Source organism: Podarcis muralis, chromosome 1 (genome assembly GCF_964188315.1).
Source record: "Podarcis muralis chromosome 1, rPodMur119.hap1.1, whole genome shotgun sequence".
Lineage (NCBI taxonomy): Eukaryota > Metazoa > Chordata > Lepidosauria > Squamata > Lacertidae > Podarcis > Podarcis muralis.
In genome coordinates this window covers 88,275,448-88,293,908 of record NC_135655.1, presented here as the reverse complement: position 1 = coordinate 88,293,908, position 18,461 = coordinate 88,275,448, and the positions used below count along the sequence as shown (strand labels likewise).

The 18,461-nt window shown below is 41.5% G+C and overlaps 1 protein-coding gene across 2 annotated transcripts in view; it reads left to right on the top strand.

The window, feature by feature from the left end:
• CNTNAP5 (contactin associated protein family member 5) overlaps positions 1–18,461 on the top strand; it is a 294,516-nt gene that overhangs the window by 252,487 nt on the left and 23,568 nt on the right. For both annotated transcript variants that reach the window (XM_028742744.2, XM_028742734.2), the window contains 4 exons: positions 2,800–3,018; positions 4,739–4,978; positions 8,135–8,359; positions 17,197–17,327. In XM_028742744.2, the coding sequence (XP_028598577.2) occupies positions 2,800–3,018; positions 4,739–4,978; positions 8,135–8,359; positions 17,197–17,327 (815 nt within the window). The remainder of the gene's footprint in view (positions 1–2,799; positions 3,019–4,738; positions 4,979–8,134; positions 8,360–17,196; positions 17,328–18,461) is intronic.

Sequence of the window (18,461 nt, the reverse complement as noted above, 5' to 3'; positions counted from 1 at the left end):
GAACCAGTGATTTCATTAGAAGATAGACTGCCAGCATCTTTGAGCTAATAAATATTGCAGCTGAATAGCCATATTTGGTGTGTAGTCCCCAGATCAACTGCTGAGGGTTCAAGTATACACCCTGAACCAATTCAGAGTTAGACATGCCTCTGCTTATTAAAATCCATGGCTTAAATCCTAGCTGTTCACATTAATGGTCTGGAGTTTTCCTGCCTCCCTCTTCCTTCTTCAATCTCTTTTCTGTCCATCTCCCCATCTGCTGCTAGGGAGACTCTTGGAAATTAGGTGGGATATGGTGTGTGGAGCTGCACCAGGAGGGCAAGTTGATGGAAGGCCTCTCCCATTTATATGAACAGAGGAGCCAATTACTGCAGAGACGGTGCTTTAACAGAGGTAGCCATGCCAGGACTCATGGCTCAGTCTTATCCCAATAACTGATAATGAGGCCATGCTGAGACTAATTTGGGTACCCTGACCGAACTCACTCCAGGCTCTCCCATAAAGGAAGTATGTCAGAGGGAGGTTATTGTTTCTGGGAGGGGGTAGTAGGCTTGGCTCAGCTTTGCTTTCTGAGCCTGCTGTGCCTATCCATTTTTGGACAGGGTTACAGCTGACTTCTGCTGCCACGCTGCTGTTCAACCCCTATTCACTCAGCACTGGATTTGATTGTACCCCCAAATCTGATGCTGATGAGACCTACATCCCAGGCCCTGATCCTGCAGACATGGTTCACACACCAGATGACTCACTGCAGACAACCCAGAAAAGATGTGAGTGGTGCTAACAAGTGTTCCCAAATGGGAGCAGACCTAGTTTAATAAGAATACAAAAGAAATCCTGAGGCACTTCAAGCAAGTTTATGTTTTATCAAGAGATGTGTGAGAAGAGCATTGTTGTCATTCTCAGTTCTTTTAGTTTCTTTTATTTCTGTAGCTAAGTTTTTTTCTATGAGCCATATGTTCCAGCTTTATTTTGTGGAATAAATCTTTTGAGGAGCACATCTTCTCTTAACTAACTTGTAAGATTCTCTGCTTTGGCTTGGAATACAAAGTTTCTATAACCTCCTTTCATTCTGTTCAGTTTTTACAAAGTTGGGTTGTGCAGGTTCAAGCATCCACCAGTGATTTAATAAGCAGAATAATTCATGTATTGATTATACCTCTTTAAAAAAAAATCCCTAAATTTATTTCACTTCTTTTTAAGGGTGAGAACCCACTGAGTTTATTTTAAAAAGGATGTATATTTTTAAAGAGGTATATTTTAAAGAGGAAAATTTAAGTGTGACATTTTAAGTGGTTAGTGTTTTAGCAGATTTGAATGCATCTTAGACCTTCACACTGTTTGAAAGATTGCAAATATTCAATAATTTATTTTTCCACATCCCTAGCTAATATATATTAGCACACTATTAATAATTCTAAAAATATAAATTTTAGTTTGACATTAATATGAAATGACAATCAATTGCAAAAATCTAGGGCATCTAAAATGCTTGCTTTTATTGCTGCAAAAACTTCCTCCCTTTCAATATTTTTTTGTGGGAAGATAGGAAGCACAACATCACTCTGAACTGACTGTATGATGTCATTGCATAGAGAAGGCAAAATAGCTATGTTGCTGTTCTTGCAAAAGTCAATTCAGAGTGAGGCCAATGTCTCCTGCCCTTGTTCTGAATTGCTTGCATCATATCTCATAACTGAGTTTGAACAGCTGCATACCACAGTGACATCATCAAATACTGAATATATTGAGTCAGAGTCATAATGCCATCTAGCCAATTATTGTCTACCATGATTGGAGGTGAATCTCTAGGACCGCAGAGAATGGCACTTCCTACTCCTGTTTCCAGAGCTCATTTAGCCAGAGAGGTCAGTGATTGAACTTGGGGCTTTCTACATTCAGACCATGTGCTCTGCTACTAAGCTATCAACCCATTCCATTTATTACTCAGGGAAGAAGGACCATGCTGGAAAGAAAAGTGGGTGGTAACAAAATGCCCCAAATTAGCTCTAGAGAAGGGAAGTAAGTACTTTAGACACTGGGGAAAATGCAAGAGTAGACTCTGTGCAATGAGTTTCAGGAAATAATTTGGACCCCTGAAAACCAACTGCTTTTTATTGATATTGCATTAATATACATTAAATGATGATTGAGTGGCCATTAAATAAATAAATAAAGATATTATTATTTATTTATTTATTATTATTATTATTATTATTATTATTATTATTATTATTATTAAGATATTATTATTATTATTATTATTATTATTATTATTATTATTATTATTATTATGACTAGCCTCCTTCACATTCTTTCTGCTCCCACTCTATAGCTATGCTTATTCATGATATCACCTGATTTTCATCTTGCTTTTTTTTCAAACCTAGAACAATCTGGAAGCAGTAGCATCTATGCTAGATTTAATTGTGGGCCTCCAAATCTTTGTGAGGCTTCACCCTCCCTCCCTCCCTCCCTCTCATAGCCCTTATGGTTACTCTTCCATCCAATATTTGTTCCTACAGTAGTGACTGTGCACCATGTGCACCAATTTATAACACAGAGAGATGAGCAGCAACACAGTACATTAAAATTCATGAAATGCAAATAGTTTACCAGTGATCTGATTTATAAGCAAGACTTCTATAATGGAGAGTGGAAGCGAACCATATCATGTGGTTGTTTATTTGCAAACAACCACCACCACCACCAACCAGACAACCAAAATCAATTAATGGTCCTGTGATTCATATTATTCCACACAGCAGAAAGTCACATCGTTCACCTTATTATTTCCAGCTCCTAAGGAGATTACCTTCACAGTAGATGTTGGAAATGGTCCAGTAGATGTCACCGTCCAGTCTCCTGCAGCCCTGAATGACAACCAGTGGCATTATGTACATGCTGAACGGAATCTCAAGGAAACGTCTCTTCGGGTGGATGACTTTCCAAAGAAAATTCTGGAGGCCCCAGCTGAAGGACATTTCCGATTGCAGCTCAATAGTCAGCTATTTGTAGGTAGGGACAGTAAAGTGATGTTTATAGATGCTTTCTTCCCTTTTCTATACCCGCAAAAAAACTAACTCATATCACACCATCCAAAAGGAAGTTCCTAATCCCCAAAATGCCCTGTAACACTCACTACAGTTTCCTCACATTTTCTGCCCTGCGCAAGCACCTGGTTTACCCTTCCATAAATACATCTCTGAGGACAGGATGCTCCTTCCAACTCTGTTTGGATTTTTCAGGAGCAGAGTGAATCATAGAATCATAGAGTTGGAAGAGACCACAAGGGCCATCGAGTCCAACCCCCTGCCAAGCAGGAAACACCATCAGAGCACTCCTGACATATGGTTGTCAAGCCTCTGCTTAAAGACCTCCAAAGAAGGAGACTCCACCACACTCCTTGGCAGCAAATTCCACTGTCGAACAGCTCTTACTGTCAGGAAGTTCTTCCTAATGTTTAGGTGGAATCTTCTTTCTTGTAGTTTGCATCCATTGCTCCGTGTCCGCTTCTCTGGAGCAGCAGAAAACAACCTTTCTCCCTCCTCTATATGACATCCTTTTATATATTTGAACATGGCTATCATATCACCCCTTAACCTCCTCTTCTCCAGGCTAAACATGCCCAGCTCCCTTAGCCGTTCCTCATAAGGCAACGTTTCCAGGCCTTTGACCATTTTGGTTGCCCTCCTCTGGACACGTTCCAGTTTGTCAGTGTCCTTCTTGAACTGTGGTGCCCAGAACTGGACACAGTACTCCAGGTGGTTGGATACGATGTGTGTCCATAATTTTCAAATAGTTCTAAATAGATTAGATGGATGATTTGCTTCTGCTACCATGATTTGCTTCTGACAAACATTCTTTGCAATTGTCTAAGCTTCTTATCAGAACCGGAAATGGGATAAGTTACAGATATCACTTGACCAGTGAGTAGCCTTTCACACCCTTTCACAATTATCGGAATAGAAGCATTTTCAGTGCTGGGCAGAAATGTATCTATGCTTACAAAATGAACATTGCCTTGACTATTAGGGCTATACAGAGCTCTGCAAGGGAAGTCTTTGCTCATCTGCTACCTTAGATCACCTATGGTAAAGATTAAGCTAAGGGCTTTAAAATAGCAAAGCATACATTGATTTATGATGGCAACGTGAGCTGGACTACCCCCCACCCCGCCAGTCACCACCCAGTGTTACGACTTAATGAAACAGAGATCATAAGAAAGTCACTTCAATATCTCAAAATTTAGCATGCAAAGGAGACTGTAATTAGCTCTGGGTATAACACGAGTACTATAAAATCCTTATTACAGGTATTTTAGGCTTCCCAGGTCACATTTTTCAGACACTGTAGAGACTTGCAAGAATACTTGCTTTTAACTTGGAATGTATGAAACAGTTCTAAGATTTCATGAACAAATATATTCAGCCCCCAGAGCTATTGTCCACGTTAGGTTTAGCAAGTCTCCACTTTTGCTGTCCCTGCAGCTTGGACTCTCACCAGACTGCTGAAAGGGAAGCCCATTAGATATATGAGGCCAAGACTGCATGTGTCCTTCACCCTCCATAAGGCTGAGTGTTCATGCACATCAATATGGCATCACTGGACACCATATTTTACAGTCTTTGGCTTCTCACAGCACCTTTTTAGAAAACATTTAATAAGGGCTTTGCTTTAGTAAAGGGTTGGTGTTTGAAATAAAAGCATGGTGTGTTTTATGTCTCCTTTGTACTAGGAGCAACTGCTTCCAGACAGAAGGGCTTTGTGGGGTGTATTCGTTCTCTTCACCTAAATGGGCAGAAACTTGATCTTGAAGAGAGGGCCAAAGTCACCCCTGGTGTGAAACCTGGATGCCCTGGGCATTGCAGCAGTTATGGTAACCTTTGCCAAAATGGAGGTAAATGTGTGGAGAAGTTAAATGGCTACCTGTGTGACTGCACCAGCTCTCCATACGAAGGACCATTCTGCAGAGAAGGTATGGCTGTGTAGCAGGTTCTTATATTTCCCCCCATGAAGTGAAAGTTGATCAGAATTCATTATACAAAGGAATTGGATGGGAACTATTGCTGCACTGTGGGGAGATGCTGGTTTTTAATGTCACCTTTCCGCTGATTAAAACCTCTTGGCAAATTTTGTATAATTAAGTTTTTCCCCATTTAATTTTTAGTTTTGGAATAGTTAAATAGAACTCACTTGGAATCAAGAAGATCAAAATGCAGAGGCATCCATTTTAAGGTGGTGTCTTTGGAATTTAGAACCAATATTGGGGGGAAAGGAGGAGTGTTAATTGTCTCCTGCTCCAGAATGTAACTGTTATTTTTATTCCAATACTATGTCAACAGGTAATCTGAGAATGGTCAAGACCAGGGCTGACATGGCAATCTGAATTTCTAGGTGTTGTGGGGTCATAGAGAGTGGGGTGGAGACCCCCCCAAAAAAAATATTGGATAGGAAGATAGTCATTTAGCTGGTGGGTGACAAATATGAGGCAGAAGAATGCTTACAGTTTGATTGGCCTTGTGGTCGTTCCATCTCTCCCCACTGCCTTTATTTTAGCATAAAAAGAATGTTGCTGAAATGAGCAGTCTAATGTTTCTTACAAATAGTACTCAGAACTTTATGATGGCATAGCATGCTTCCCAGTAGCACTGTGTTGGGGGGGGGGGGGGAAGATGGCTGCTCCATGGCTATTTGTTGATCATTTGCTCCCATCTCTATGTACTCATATACTGAGATAGCCATCTGACACTCTACCTTATACTATAATGTTGTATTATGACTATTGTTGCTTTTTTGGGGTGGAGGTTTTGGTCTGAGTTCATTGAATTGCACTTTACCATGAGATTGTAAGCCGTCCTTGGAATGCCACTGTGGTGCTGAATTTATGGAGGTTCTAGATCTAAATAAATGCATACACTTGCCCCATGACATTTAAAGGGGAAGTTTTGCCCCTTGCCTCCTTCCTCAGATGCATAGTAGGTTGCAGGACAACAGTATATAATTAAATTCCAGAGTCCCAAAGTGGATTAGAGGAAGCTGCACAGGCTGTTGCAATCAGCCTAGAATTTCAGACCTGGGTCACACATGAATTATTTGGGACGTGCAAAATCCCATATTTCATTGAAGTCGCAGCTTCGGCAGAACATTCCATCAAGCTCTAATTATTTGCCAAGCTCAAATAGGACAACTCTGTGAGTCAGAGATTCATCTTATCATTCACCTTGGGAGCAGCCTAGGAAATCAATATTCAGCAGTCAGGCAATTGTGAGTAAAATGAGATAGGAAAGACATGGAATGGTTTTCATGGGACTGAACACAATGGCCTCTTAGCCATTTCTCAACAGATGTTTCCTATACAAAAGGAGAGAAAAGAACACATATTTTAGATGAAAAGCTCTTTGGGGAATGTCCTGATAATCCCCCGTAATCTTATTCTATCTTAAAATCACAGCCGGGATCCGTTTGAACATTTCCGTATTAGTTGCTACTCTTGCATTACAAATGCCTGGCCAATAGGCAGGGGAACAGAACCTACCTGCTGTAAAACTGGCAGCGTCCCAATGAAGTCAGTGGAGCTTGGGCTGATTAAAATTCCTGGAAGTGCATCAAATAAAATACTCAGGATGTGCCTGAAGAAGGGACAATGAAAACAACATGTTTGTGTTAGCAGAAATTTGTTTCATAGATTTGTACACTGAAATTTAAAGAAGCCTGTAATCAGAAGTCAACAAAGAACCATTTATTGGAATTACTCACATTAATACATATTTTCTTAACTTTCCAGATATTGCTGGAATTTGAAATGCATGACTCAGGATAGGTAGGGACTCGGATGGTAAAAGGCACACAAAGATAACTTACGTTGCTGCTTTCACTGTTGGTAGTGAATATATCATGCAGCCCTTTAACTATTTGAAATTTTGCTGCTCATTCTTAGCCATATGAAAAATGATGCACTGGAGGTAATCTTTCCATAAGCTTTTACTGCAAAGCACTGCCATCTGGGATTTTGTCCTAGTTCAAGAACCTACTGGTCCACTTGACTCTTTCTTCTTCTTCTTCTTCTTCTTCTTCTTCTTCTTCTTCTTCTTCTTCTTCTTCTTCTTCTTCTTCTTATCTCATCCATGCATGCCCTCCACCATCCTCCCCATTCTTTACTCCAGACTGGTCCCTGACCATCTATGCAGCCCATGATGCAACAGCAGATCAGTGAAGATGCCCTGCATGTTCACTATAATGCTTCATTTTGGCCCAGTTGCCTGGTGTCATACTGTATCTTCCTTAGGGAGAGACATATTTTAAGCATCTTGTTTGACATTTAAATACCAAAGGACAAAAATCCACCAACAGCATACAAATCAATATGACTAACCTGATCCAAAACACCCACCCGCCCCACTCACATATGAAAACAAAGACCACCACAGCCAACCACAAATGAACAGCCACACCCTAGGCCAACTCCAACCTCTCTCACCACCAAAGGAACACAAGTGAACAGCAGAGAACCTGCACAAGCAATGCTGACACAAAACCCCACATATATTAAGTAAAATAGAAACATTGCCACCCAACCCCACCCCTACTCATCTTCCCCCCTCCACCTCTTTCCCCCTTTTCTTCCTAATGTCTCGACAAATGAAACCGATTTGTTAAAAAAAAATGTTACATGGGGAAAAAATCCGAGGGAGACATTGCACATACCTTTGTAAATCAAGAAAATCTTTAATAGAAATACATTAAATCATTAAAAAGAAATACCAACTATAAAATGAAGAAAGCTTCCATAAAGACTCCTCTATAGGCTGACTCCAGGAATGACCTGTAGTTGGCTCTTACAGTTCTGCCTATATTGTGTTCTCGTCTTACTGTAGATAAGCAAAAATGTACAGTGTGCGCACACATGCAAACAGGCTTGAGACAGCAAGCAGATATTTATGGCTGAATGTTCCACATTTCCAGCGATTTCCAATCTAGTATTCTGAGTCAGACTCTTTCCTGATGCTTTCCTTTTAAATATCTGTTGCATATCCTGCTTATGGGGTCCCCTTAGCTATCTGGTTGATTACTGTTGGAATCAGAAGGTGGACCAACTTGTGTCTGATCTCTTGCTTTTTCTTTGTATTTTTAGAGGTCTCTGCACTTTTTGAAGCTGGCACTTCCATTACCTACATTTTCCAGGAGCCTTATCCTGTGACCAAAAATGCAAGTACAACATCCTCAGCCATATATGCAGATACTTCGACATCGAAAGAAAACATTGCCTTTACGTTCCTGACAACACATGCTCCAAGCCTCCTGTTCTACATCAATGCTTCCTCTCATGACTATTTGGCTGTTATTCTTTCCAAGAATGGTAAGTGAGAGTGCAAAAGCTAAAGGTCCCTTGACAGTTCAGCTGCATAAGAAGTTTCTAAGGCTACAGTAGTGAAATGGTGGGTGTGGGTGTGCATGTGCTTAGTTTGTAGGGCTACTGCCATCTGCTGTCAAAAATGTTCATTCTTTGACTGATCAGTTTTACTTTTCACCTCTTCAGTACCACACAAGATGCTCAGACATGGAGCTTTAAGGTCATGCGTGGAAAGCAGGGAGGAAAGTTAAATGTGGATAAGCCCCATGTGTAACAAGGGCTAAAATTAAATGCCCTATTTGCATGAGTATTAGCATAGATCTTGGGTCTCTCCCCCCCCCCCCAGTGCTTAGAAACCACCACTGCCATGTTTGAATATTTCATTTTTAGATGGGAGAATATGCAGCCTTGAAAAGGGCATTTAAATTATTGTTATTTTTAATGATGGCTGTGAAGTAGCATTGAATGGAAAAAATTGTCATCATAACAAAGTAGCAGTGGTGCCCTCTCCCCATGTGAGCAATGTAGAGCAGAAGGGAGAGAAAATCTGAATGCTCACATGTGACATGAACTAATTAGAATAGGAAATGTTTTGTTTGAAGAGATGGCAGCCTATTACTTCCTTTTGGGCTCTTCGGGTAATTTTGCCGTGTAAACGTTCACTAGAATTTTATTTGTGAAGCCTGCAAAACGTCAGGCAAGACTTTGTATCAGTAATTGGGTCCTTTGAATCAGTAAAATTCAACATATTCAGCCTATCCAGCAAATAAGCACTTCCACTTGTCTTAAAACACACACTCTCACACTCACAACTATTTCAGAGTCACTTTTAGAGGATGTATCATGGAGTAGGTTGCATTTGTTGGCATAGGAAGGGGTGTGTGGGGTGTGTGGACCGCCCTGGCTGTCATCACTGAGGAGGGTGATCGCGGGGCCTCGCCTGCAGTGTGCCTCAGCCACACATCTCTCCTGGGGAGTGACGCGGTGGCTCGGGCTCCTGCAGGCTCCGCACTGCCCAAAACAGCAACGTGGGGCTCACGGACTCTGTGGAGATTCTGCGCAGCATGCTCTGCCCTGGTTTGCCCCACCCCATGGGTGGCTTGCCCTGCCCCTGAGTGCAGGGCTTTTGCACCACCCCGGGTGCTCAAGCAGCTAGCTACACCACTGGTTGCATTGCCAACATTTCTTTCCCAAGTGTCTGTAATTTCCTCATGGCTTTGTCAGTTCTAACTTTGCTCCATTTCCCCCCTCTTAGTCTCATTGAAAGGGAATTTATTTAAATTTAAAGCAGCCTTCCGGTGTGCTGCTTTCCCTTATGCTGCCAGTTTATGCTTGCTGTTATAACACAAAGCAGACTATGAATAGTAATGCATATACACTAGTGGTAAAGGTGATAATGAAAGGTATTACTAGTTCCTTTGGGATGTTTTCAGAAGATTGCAATGTTCCATGGAAACAACATGTTTTGCCCTCATTGGAAATTGCCTTGTTTCTTTGCCAGAGTGGTAAATGGAGGTGCATAGTTAAAAGTAGGTAGCTTTTGTTGGTTGGCAATTAAGAACCTTACAAAGTCCTTTCCCTGTGAAAGCTGTATATTACAGCTGCACTGGTTTCCCTTATATACATCCAGCAGTAGCCCATTCTCATGTTATAGAATTGTTGGAGGGATAATATGGAATGGTCTTGGTGCATTGTATAGTATAGTATGCCATGGTGAGTGTGTGTGAAAGAGATGGAAGGGGGGAATGAGAGAATAAGCAGTGGAGAGAGTGAGCACAGAGTATTTGGAGAGAAAAAGAAATGGGAGAAGGAGGTTAAAGCTGAGATTTCCCAGTGTAGCCCTGCAAACTATAGCCCCTCTGTCAGACTAAGCATCCTGCGTCATCTCATTAGGTTGTCAGCAGTGTTTGCAGTCCAAACATGAAACTCCCATTTTCACAAGCACAACCAAAATGTGACCCATCCAGTAAAAATACTGCATAGATAGCATTAAGATTGCAGGTTTGATCCCTGTATGGGACAGCTGCATATTCTGGCATTGCAAGGGATCCTCAGGGTCCCTTTCAATTCTACGATTCTATGAAAACTTGAACTTAAGCAAGTACTGGAGGCATTTGGATAAATGTTATTCCAATGAACATAGCCAAAGCCCCAAATGAGAAAATAATCTCTATTAATTTGAAAAGGATGTTGGGGGGGGGGGGAGGCAACTTAAAATAAATATTGGCGAACTCACATAAACACACACACACACAAACATGCATACATTAAAATGTGTGCACTGCATCACCTTCCTGCTTGCCATTTTAATTAGATCTCCACAATTTTATTTACTTGTTCAAATATATTTCACCTCTTTCTGAAAGCTCCAGTTGCGTAACTACCTATATTTAAATTCAATAAAAATATTGAATAGAGAAGTTAAAAGATCACATTCCCAGCCCCATCCGTCTTTGGATAGGAATGTATATCCTTATTTGTTCTCTGAGCGCACTGTAGTACACACATACACTTGCTGCTAATAAGTCTTTGGATGAGGGCCAATTCATTGAGACAACTGCTTATTAGCTAAAGCCAAGTCTCTTTAAAGAATAAGGTCTGCACTGGCCATGGGAAATATTGCTGAATCTTAGTCATGATCTGGTTCTGTTCATGTGCTATATGCTGTGCATAACAACCAGACATCACCTTGCCAACAAAGGTCCGAATAGTTAAAGCTATGGTTTTCCCAGTAGTGAGGTATGGAAGTGAGAGCTGGACCATAACGAAGGCTGATCGCCAAAGAATTGATGCTTTTGAATTACGGTGCTGGAGGAGACTCTTGAGAGTCCCATGGACTGCAAGAAGATCAAACATATCCATTCTTAAGGAAATCAGTCCTGAGTGCTCACTGGAAGGACAGATCATGAAGCTGAGGCTCCAATACTTTGGCCACCTCATGAGAAGAGAAGACTCCCTGGAAAAGACCCTGATGCTGGGAAAGATGGAGGGCACAAGGAGAAGGGGACGACAGAGGACGAGATGGTTGGACAGTGTTGTTGAAGCTACCAACATGAGTTTGACCAAACTGTGGGAGGCAGTGGAAGACAGGAGTGCCTGGCGTGCTCTGATCCATGGGGTCACGAAGAGTCGGACACGACTAAACGACTAAACAACAACAACCAGAGATCTGGATGGATCCTTCTGAGCACTGCTGTGACTGGAGCAATGAGAATGTGTTTCTTCACCCTCCAAAACAGTGATTAAAAATTATTTACAGCTAACCAGAGTCCCCGCTTAATCGGAGTTTTCAGTTAGCTACAACTTCTGATTTCAAAAGCTGATTGAGGATTTCTCATTCCTATATCGTAGATAATATAAAACACATGCAGTGCAAACATATACCTGTCTACTCAAAAAAGTATTGAGATTTGTTGTGATTACAGGACTATGATCATAAACATTGTTAGGGTACTATAAAAGGGAAAGAGCAGGAGCAGAGGGGCCAGATGAAAAGAGAACAGGGCTGCTGGATGTATAACAGAATCACAGAGCTGGAAGGGACCCTGAGACCAACCCCGTACAATGAAGGAATATGTGACCTTGGCATTCTCAGCACCATGCTGTAACCAGTTGAGCTAACTGGTAGTTGCATGACCATTTACACTAAATTGCATGTCAATCGACAACTATTAAAAGGTGCAAGAGAAGTGTTTCTGCTTTTTCACAGGTTCACCCCAGGTGGGAAAAGAAAGTTTACGGTTTCTGCAGTATGCTCCTGATTATAATCAGGGACATTATGCCGGCCTTGCACTGGCCCAGAGTGCATGATGAAATTACTGTTTATTTTCTGACTCTCATTAGGAACCTGGTATTTATTGTAATGTTCAACTGCTGCTACCTAATATTAAAAACCTCTAAGGATTAAAGTGGGAACCTGTGAAAAATGTGTAAAATACAAAGCTAAGAAGAGTGTGCCTAAATCTTTTGGAGCATCTCTAATTTTAGTAGCTTGCAGCCTGAATCCCTGAGTATGCAAGTTGGAGGCGAAGCAGGCCAAGCCTCAGTCAAGGATGCTGCTTGGCAGATATCTGTATCTGCTGCTGTACAGATGATGGGAAAGAGATGAAAGGTGCTGTTAAGTTGTGGGTGAACATATCAGACGACACAGCAATTCTTCAAACAGCTCTTGTTTATTCACAGGCCAGGGCAGAACTGAACTGAAGGGTTCATTCAGCCTGCTTATATAGAGCTCCAGTACAATGTAACTATAACAATTTTCTAAAACTATCCAATCACTGAAAGTCACTTTCGATACCTTATTTGCATAACTATCTACAGTATCCCCCTGCTGGCCCAGGGTGAGAACTTCAGTACATAACAGGTGCCTTTTTCATTAGCTGAATTCCTAGAGCCGCCCATATATATATATGTATAACCATTTAGGGCACTGCAGGCTGGTGAAAGGCCAATAGATGCTAAAGAGAACCAAACTCAGCAGCCACGAGACTCTGCCTGGATTAGAGAGAGAAAGGAGAAAACAATTCTAGTGTTTTGTGACTACTGAATCCTGGTAGCCCAGCCAGGACACTGATTTTCGTGACACATAATGTGTTACTTTTAAAGTGTGGGTAAAGAGAAGAGTCCACTCTGATAGTTTTTGCGGTGGTCCTGATTGTGTGCTTAACAAAAGTAATTAAGGCATATGGGGGGTAACTCATCCATATTAATTGATCTTGGTTGTGCATGTTCAGAGACTATTAAAAGCTGTTTCCGAAGCATGTTTGTGGCAAGATTTGTAAAAGTTTGGTGTGCAGATCCAGGATGACAAGCAAGCCTTGCACTTAAATAAAACTTATTATTCTTCTTTTAAGTTTTTTAAAGTAATAATTACTTCTAAATATCATACACAACAAAATCATATCCTTGTGCTCCAGATTAATTCTTCCTCTTCCTCTTCTTTCCAGTCACAGCAACTAAGCATGGTTTAGCATTCCTGCTTTCATTCATACAAATGAGCTTGACTATGAACCTGAATGGAGAGTATTAACACAAGTCTTTAAAATGTAAAAGAGAGGTAGAAGGAATACACAGACAAACAGGAACAGAATAAACAGAAACACAGAGAAGAATTTTGACAACAAGACCAAAAGACTAAAATTGGAACTACAACATTTGGGAAGTGGTATGTGCATCTAGGTTGAGAACCATAGCAGACCATCACATCATTCAAGGCTGATTAGCACGATGCATTCTAATGGAGGTGACAAATTGGACCCCCACCTGCTCAAAATCAAAACCCAAAGCAATGGCATTAGGCCTTACCAGTGGCCAAACCATGTGGTTCAGAGTTAATTTTATATAGTGTATCACATACACCCTCCCAGACATCTGGGATCATAACCACTTATCATTGTCCCTCTTCTCAAGCTTTCAAAGACTTTTGCTCCAGTAAGACAATAGACTTACTGCTAGCTAGTGACAGGTGACATCTAAAACAAACCATTCCCTTTCTCACTGCACACCCCCAATAAATAAAATTTATTACAGTGGTACCTTGGGTTAAGTACTTAATTCGTTCCGGAGGTCCGTTCTTAACCTGAAGCACCACTTTAGCTAATGGGGCCTCCCACTGCCGGAGCACGATTTCTGTTCTCATCCTGAAGCAAAGTTCTTAACCTCAGAACAGCATCTTGGACACTAACATCTTTGGAAAATGAAGCTTCCCAAGATTACAGAGTCCTTAATAACCAGTGCTAAGTTTGAGTGAGTAAGGGAAGGACTGCAGCAGGGAGAGCTAATGCAAGAGCTGGCACAAAGCCTATGACAAACCAAACCTAAACTTGGGCTTGGGCTTGGCTGGTTATAAACGTGTGTGAAATACATGTGCCCAGGTAAGCATTCAGAAGTACAGTTCTCCTATCCATAATTTCAAATTGCACTGGGTTTTCTGAAACTGCCCTGAGCTTCAAAAAAACAAAACAAAACTCTCACTACAACAAACTATCATCCTAATTTGCTTTGAGTATAGTTCTGCAAAAATAAAACAGAAGATTGGTTCCATTATTCCACAGTAGTAGCTGCTACACTCTCTGAAGAGTAAATTTACAGATCATGAGACCCCAGGGAATGGGCGGCTAATTAAGGAGCAGATTTTTCAACCAGCTGTTCTCACAGAAAGAGGCAGACCTTTTTAAAATATCCAAGCTATAAAGGAACGATGCTGTAGTACGAGACCTCAGTGGTCACCCAGGAACATAATGCATGCTGAATGACACTGGTAATAACTGGTTGTGTCCATCAGGACATGATCTAGAGTTAACACAGCAAATATTCTCTCTCTCTCTGTATTCCTGTCCACAATAAATCATCACAAAAGACTTGCCATGCATATTTTTAATGGCACATATGGAGTATGCAGTGTTAATAATTACTTTACTAATGTTATCTTTCCTCCTTCAATCAACACCTCCACTAATTATTTTCTCCTCTTTAATGATCACTCACACATGTGTGATGATGTGATGAGAAAGTGTGGTCACTCTTTTAATAAGCTGCTAAAGTATCTGATGGTTGTGCACTGGAGTGCTGAGATGGCATATAAAGTATTTCCACCCCCGACCAGCAGGTAATTTGGCCCTCTAAAACTTAGGTATGTAACATCTTTCACTCTCCTATGCTTTATCAGGCCCAGTTTCTACATGACCAAAACAGAGAGACAAACAAATTTCCTGCATGTGTTTCTCCAGCTCAGTTCACTGGAGGGACTTGATCCAAGCTGATCTTGCTTTCTGTATGCATCAGGTCTACTGCTCACTTCTAAGCTCCCCACATATTTTTGTATTCGCTGTTAGTGGCATTTTATTGTGATTTTCATGTATTTGGTATAATCCAACACCAACAAGGCCTCACCTGCTGATTGTAGGCCCAAGGTGGTTGATACTGGGAAAGACACTTTTAGGCAGTTGGGTTACAAGCTGTTTTGGCTTCTATACACTAGCACCTTGAATTTGGCCCAGTAGCTCACTGGCAACCAGTGCAGTGCTTTCTGGACAGGTGGCACATGGTCCTATTAGGCTGCCCCACTTACCAGACGAGCACCTGCATTCAGCACTCCAGCAGCCTCCAAACCATCTTCAAGGGCAGCCCCACATGCAGCATATTACAGTAGTCCAGATGGGAGGTCACCACAGCATGGACAACCCAGCCCAGGCCATGCCAATCTTAGGAAGAGTTCTAGCTGTCTAATCAGCCTAAACTGGCCCTAAGTACTCCTGGCCATAAGTTGGAATCCATGAGTACTTCCAGACTATACGCCTGTTCACCCCCTCCCAGTAAAGGTTGCACATTTACTTCCCAGACATGGGAACTGCCCACCCACAGCACTTCCATCTTATCGGGATTCAGCCTCAGCTTACTAGCCTCCATCCAGCTCTTCCCTGCCTTCAGACCCCAGGCCAGCACCTTCATATAGCTGAAGCAAGAGAGTAGAACATCCCCATAGTCGGATTAAAAAGCTGTGCAGGTCAGAATCAGCCCCTAGGCAGCTACTTGCCCAGCCCTGCTTTGATGATCTTGAAATACACTTCTTGATTTCATATTTAATTAGTAGAGCTACAAAATAAGCTGGTAGCGATTTTCTGAAATTGGCTTGGTAATAACTTGGCAGCAAGACATAGCTTAAGCAATATCCCGTGTCTTGCATGTGTGCTGATATACAAAGCCAAAGACAGGATGACAAAGCAACCCATGACTGTAATAAAGCTCCCAGAACCATAATTTGGTGATTGCTTTAATTACAATTATGAGACAGAAATTATACAGAAATTAAAATAAAATAGATTGCGCACATACACTTATTGGAGGCATAATGTGGCATAGAACTCAAATCAACTAGAAAATCTAAATCCAAGAATACACAAAAGAGTCGTTGTGTATGCATTTCTCTTTCTGTCTCGTATTTAAATGAAACAATTAAATTCTGCAAGTTTCCCCCCTCTAAGTGCATACTGAATTGTTCTAAGATAGCTAAAAGGATCATATTTATCATGATGGTTTAAATGGGATTGTAACTTTGTACAACATAATGAACCAAAGGTATAAATTTGGCCAAGGCAAGCTGACTTGGTTTATTGCAACACTGAAAGTCACAGGATTCCAGGAGCTGCAGGATTTATTTGGTTTCATTCATAGTTTAACACCACAACTCTATATGTGTTTACTCACAAGTCTAGCCCACTGTTTTCTGAGGGGTGGAACTGGATCCAGGAGATGGGTAAGATCTGGAAGATTGAGGGACCTTTCAAAGCAGATCAGAGGTGCTGCAAAGGAAATGTCAGATAGGGTAATCTGTGCCTGCTGGTGTGGTTTTGATCTTGTCCATTGATCATTTGCAAACCTTCTCAAAGTAGGTGAAGTGATGCCATGGTTTACATGGCCTGACCTCTGAGTTTGGCTTGCAGTGAAAGCATCTCATGAGTACCATGTTCATGCAGATAAATTCAACTCACACCCTTGCCAGGGCATTCCTTGTAGTACACCATTATGCAGATGCTTGAACTGCTTAGAATCTGTGAGGATTCTTGATTTAAAGGTTTTATTTGAGACTTCCAACTCTTCGGTTCTATTGAAGGGAGTGTTTGGTAGAAGTTCCATCAAAAGCCTTCAAGACCTGCAGCTCTATGACTGGTGCACAAACTACCTTATTTCTTCTTGCCCAATGTCCTTTTTTCTCCACAGGAGCTTACTGTGGTCTGCATTTATTCTGTGCTTCCTCATAGCAATTTGTTAAATGGTTTTAGTTATGGATGCTTTTTAAGATCAAAATCTTTCTCTCCCTGCCTTTTTTCTTCTTCTTCTTTAAGGAAGCTTGCAAGTCCGATACAGACTGAGTAAGGACAGATCCCTTATATTCACTATTGATTCTGGAAACTTTGCTAACCGAGAGCTACACCATGTGAAGCTAAATAGAGATGGAAGAGAGCTGACTATTCAGGTATCCAAATTTGCCCACCATATTTTACAACACACCATCTCCCTGCAGTTTCACTGTCTTCAGTGGGGAAAGGAGGAGCATAATTGATGGCAATCTGTCCGTGTTTCTAAAAAGCAAATTCTCAACATTAAGTCTCATCATTCTGTCACACTATAGCATGAACAGGGGAGATTTTGTTGTTGTTTCTCTGTTTGTTTGTTTGTTTGTTTGTTTGTTTGTTTCATTCATTCATACCCCAACTTTCTTCTGTGGGAACCAAGACAGTGTAGATAGGGTCCTAGGAGGTTTCCCACACAGACTCTGACTTAAAAGATTCAGCAAAGTTGCTTCAGCATGTGTAGGGTGGTCACCTGGACTACAGGACAGGTGGCAGTGACATGAGAGAGGGGTTAGGAGCCCCCGTGCAGGGTGGGGTGGGGTGGGGAACTTGAAGAGGGCTACTGTCAATCATTCCAACATTTGTAAGGGCAAATCCTGTCCCTCCCTAAGATAATGGGTGACCTGGTCACCACCAACATGTATCCTGTGGAAGAGAGGCTAACAGCACCTCCTCCCTCTCCTAATGAGAGCTCCAGTACATTCCCTCACCTTCTAAAATAAAAAGGTTGAGAGCAGATGGCAAGGACCTCTTTGAAGAAGGCCAAGCCTCTCTCTTGCTGTGTATGAGGCAATAGCATCGGTGATGGAATGGAGGTTGAAGATGGAGAGAAAGGAAAGTGGAGTTGGGGGAAGGATTGCAACTTTCTTTCTTTCTCTTTTCCTCCCTCACCTGTCAAACTTGATACATTAAACGTGTTTTCCAGCTTCTTCATAAGAAGAAATGGACATGATTTGAAGTCTAACTAAGGCGAGGACTACTGAGCTCTTGCCCAAGTTTGAGCAGGACTACATTGTGCATGACTTCATTACAGATACAGGAGAGACCCAAAAGAAGGTCAAACAAAACATTCAGGAAGAAACAAACACCCCATATCATGGATCAGTGTAGATAGATGCGCCCAAATATAGGAAAGGTAGGAACAATTAGCTTCATGGCTCATTTAAATCCTACAGAGGTTGTGGGCAGAGTAGGGAAATCAGAAACAAGTTTACCCCTCTGATGAGCCATTCCTACCTCTGTAAGAGGGTTCACAT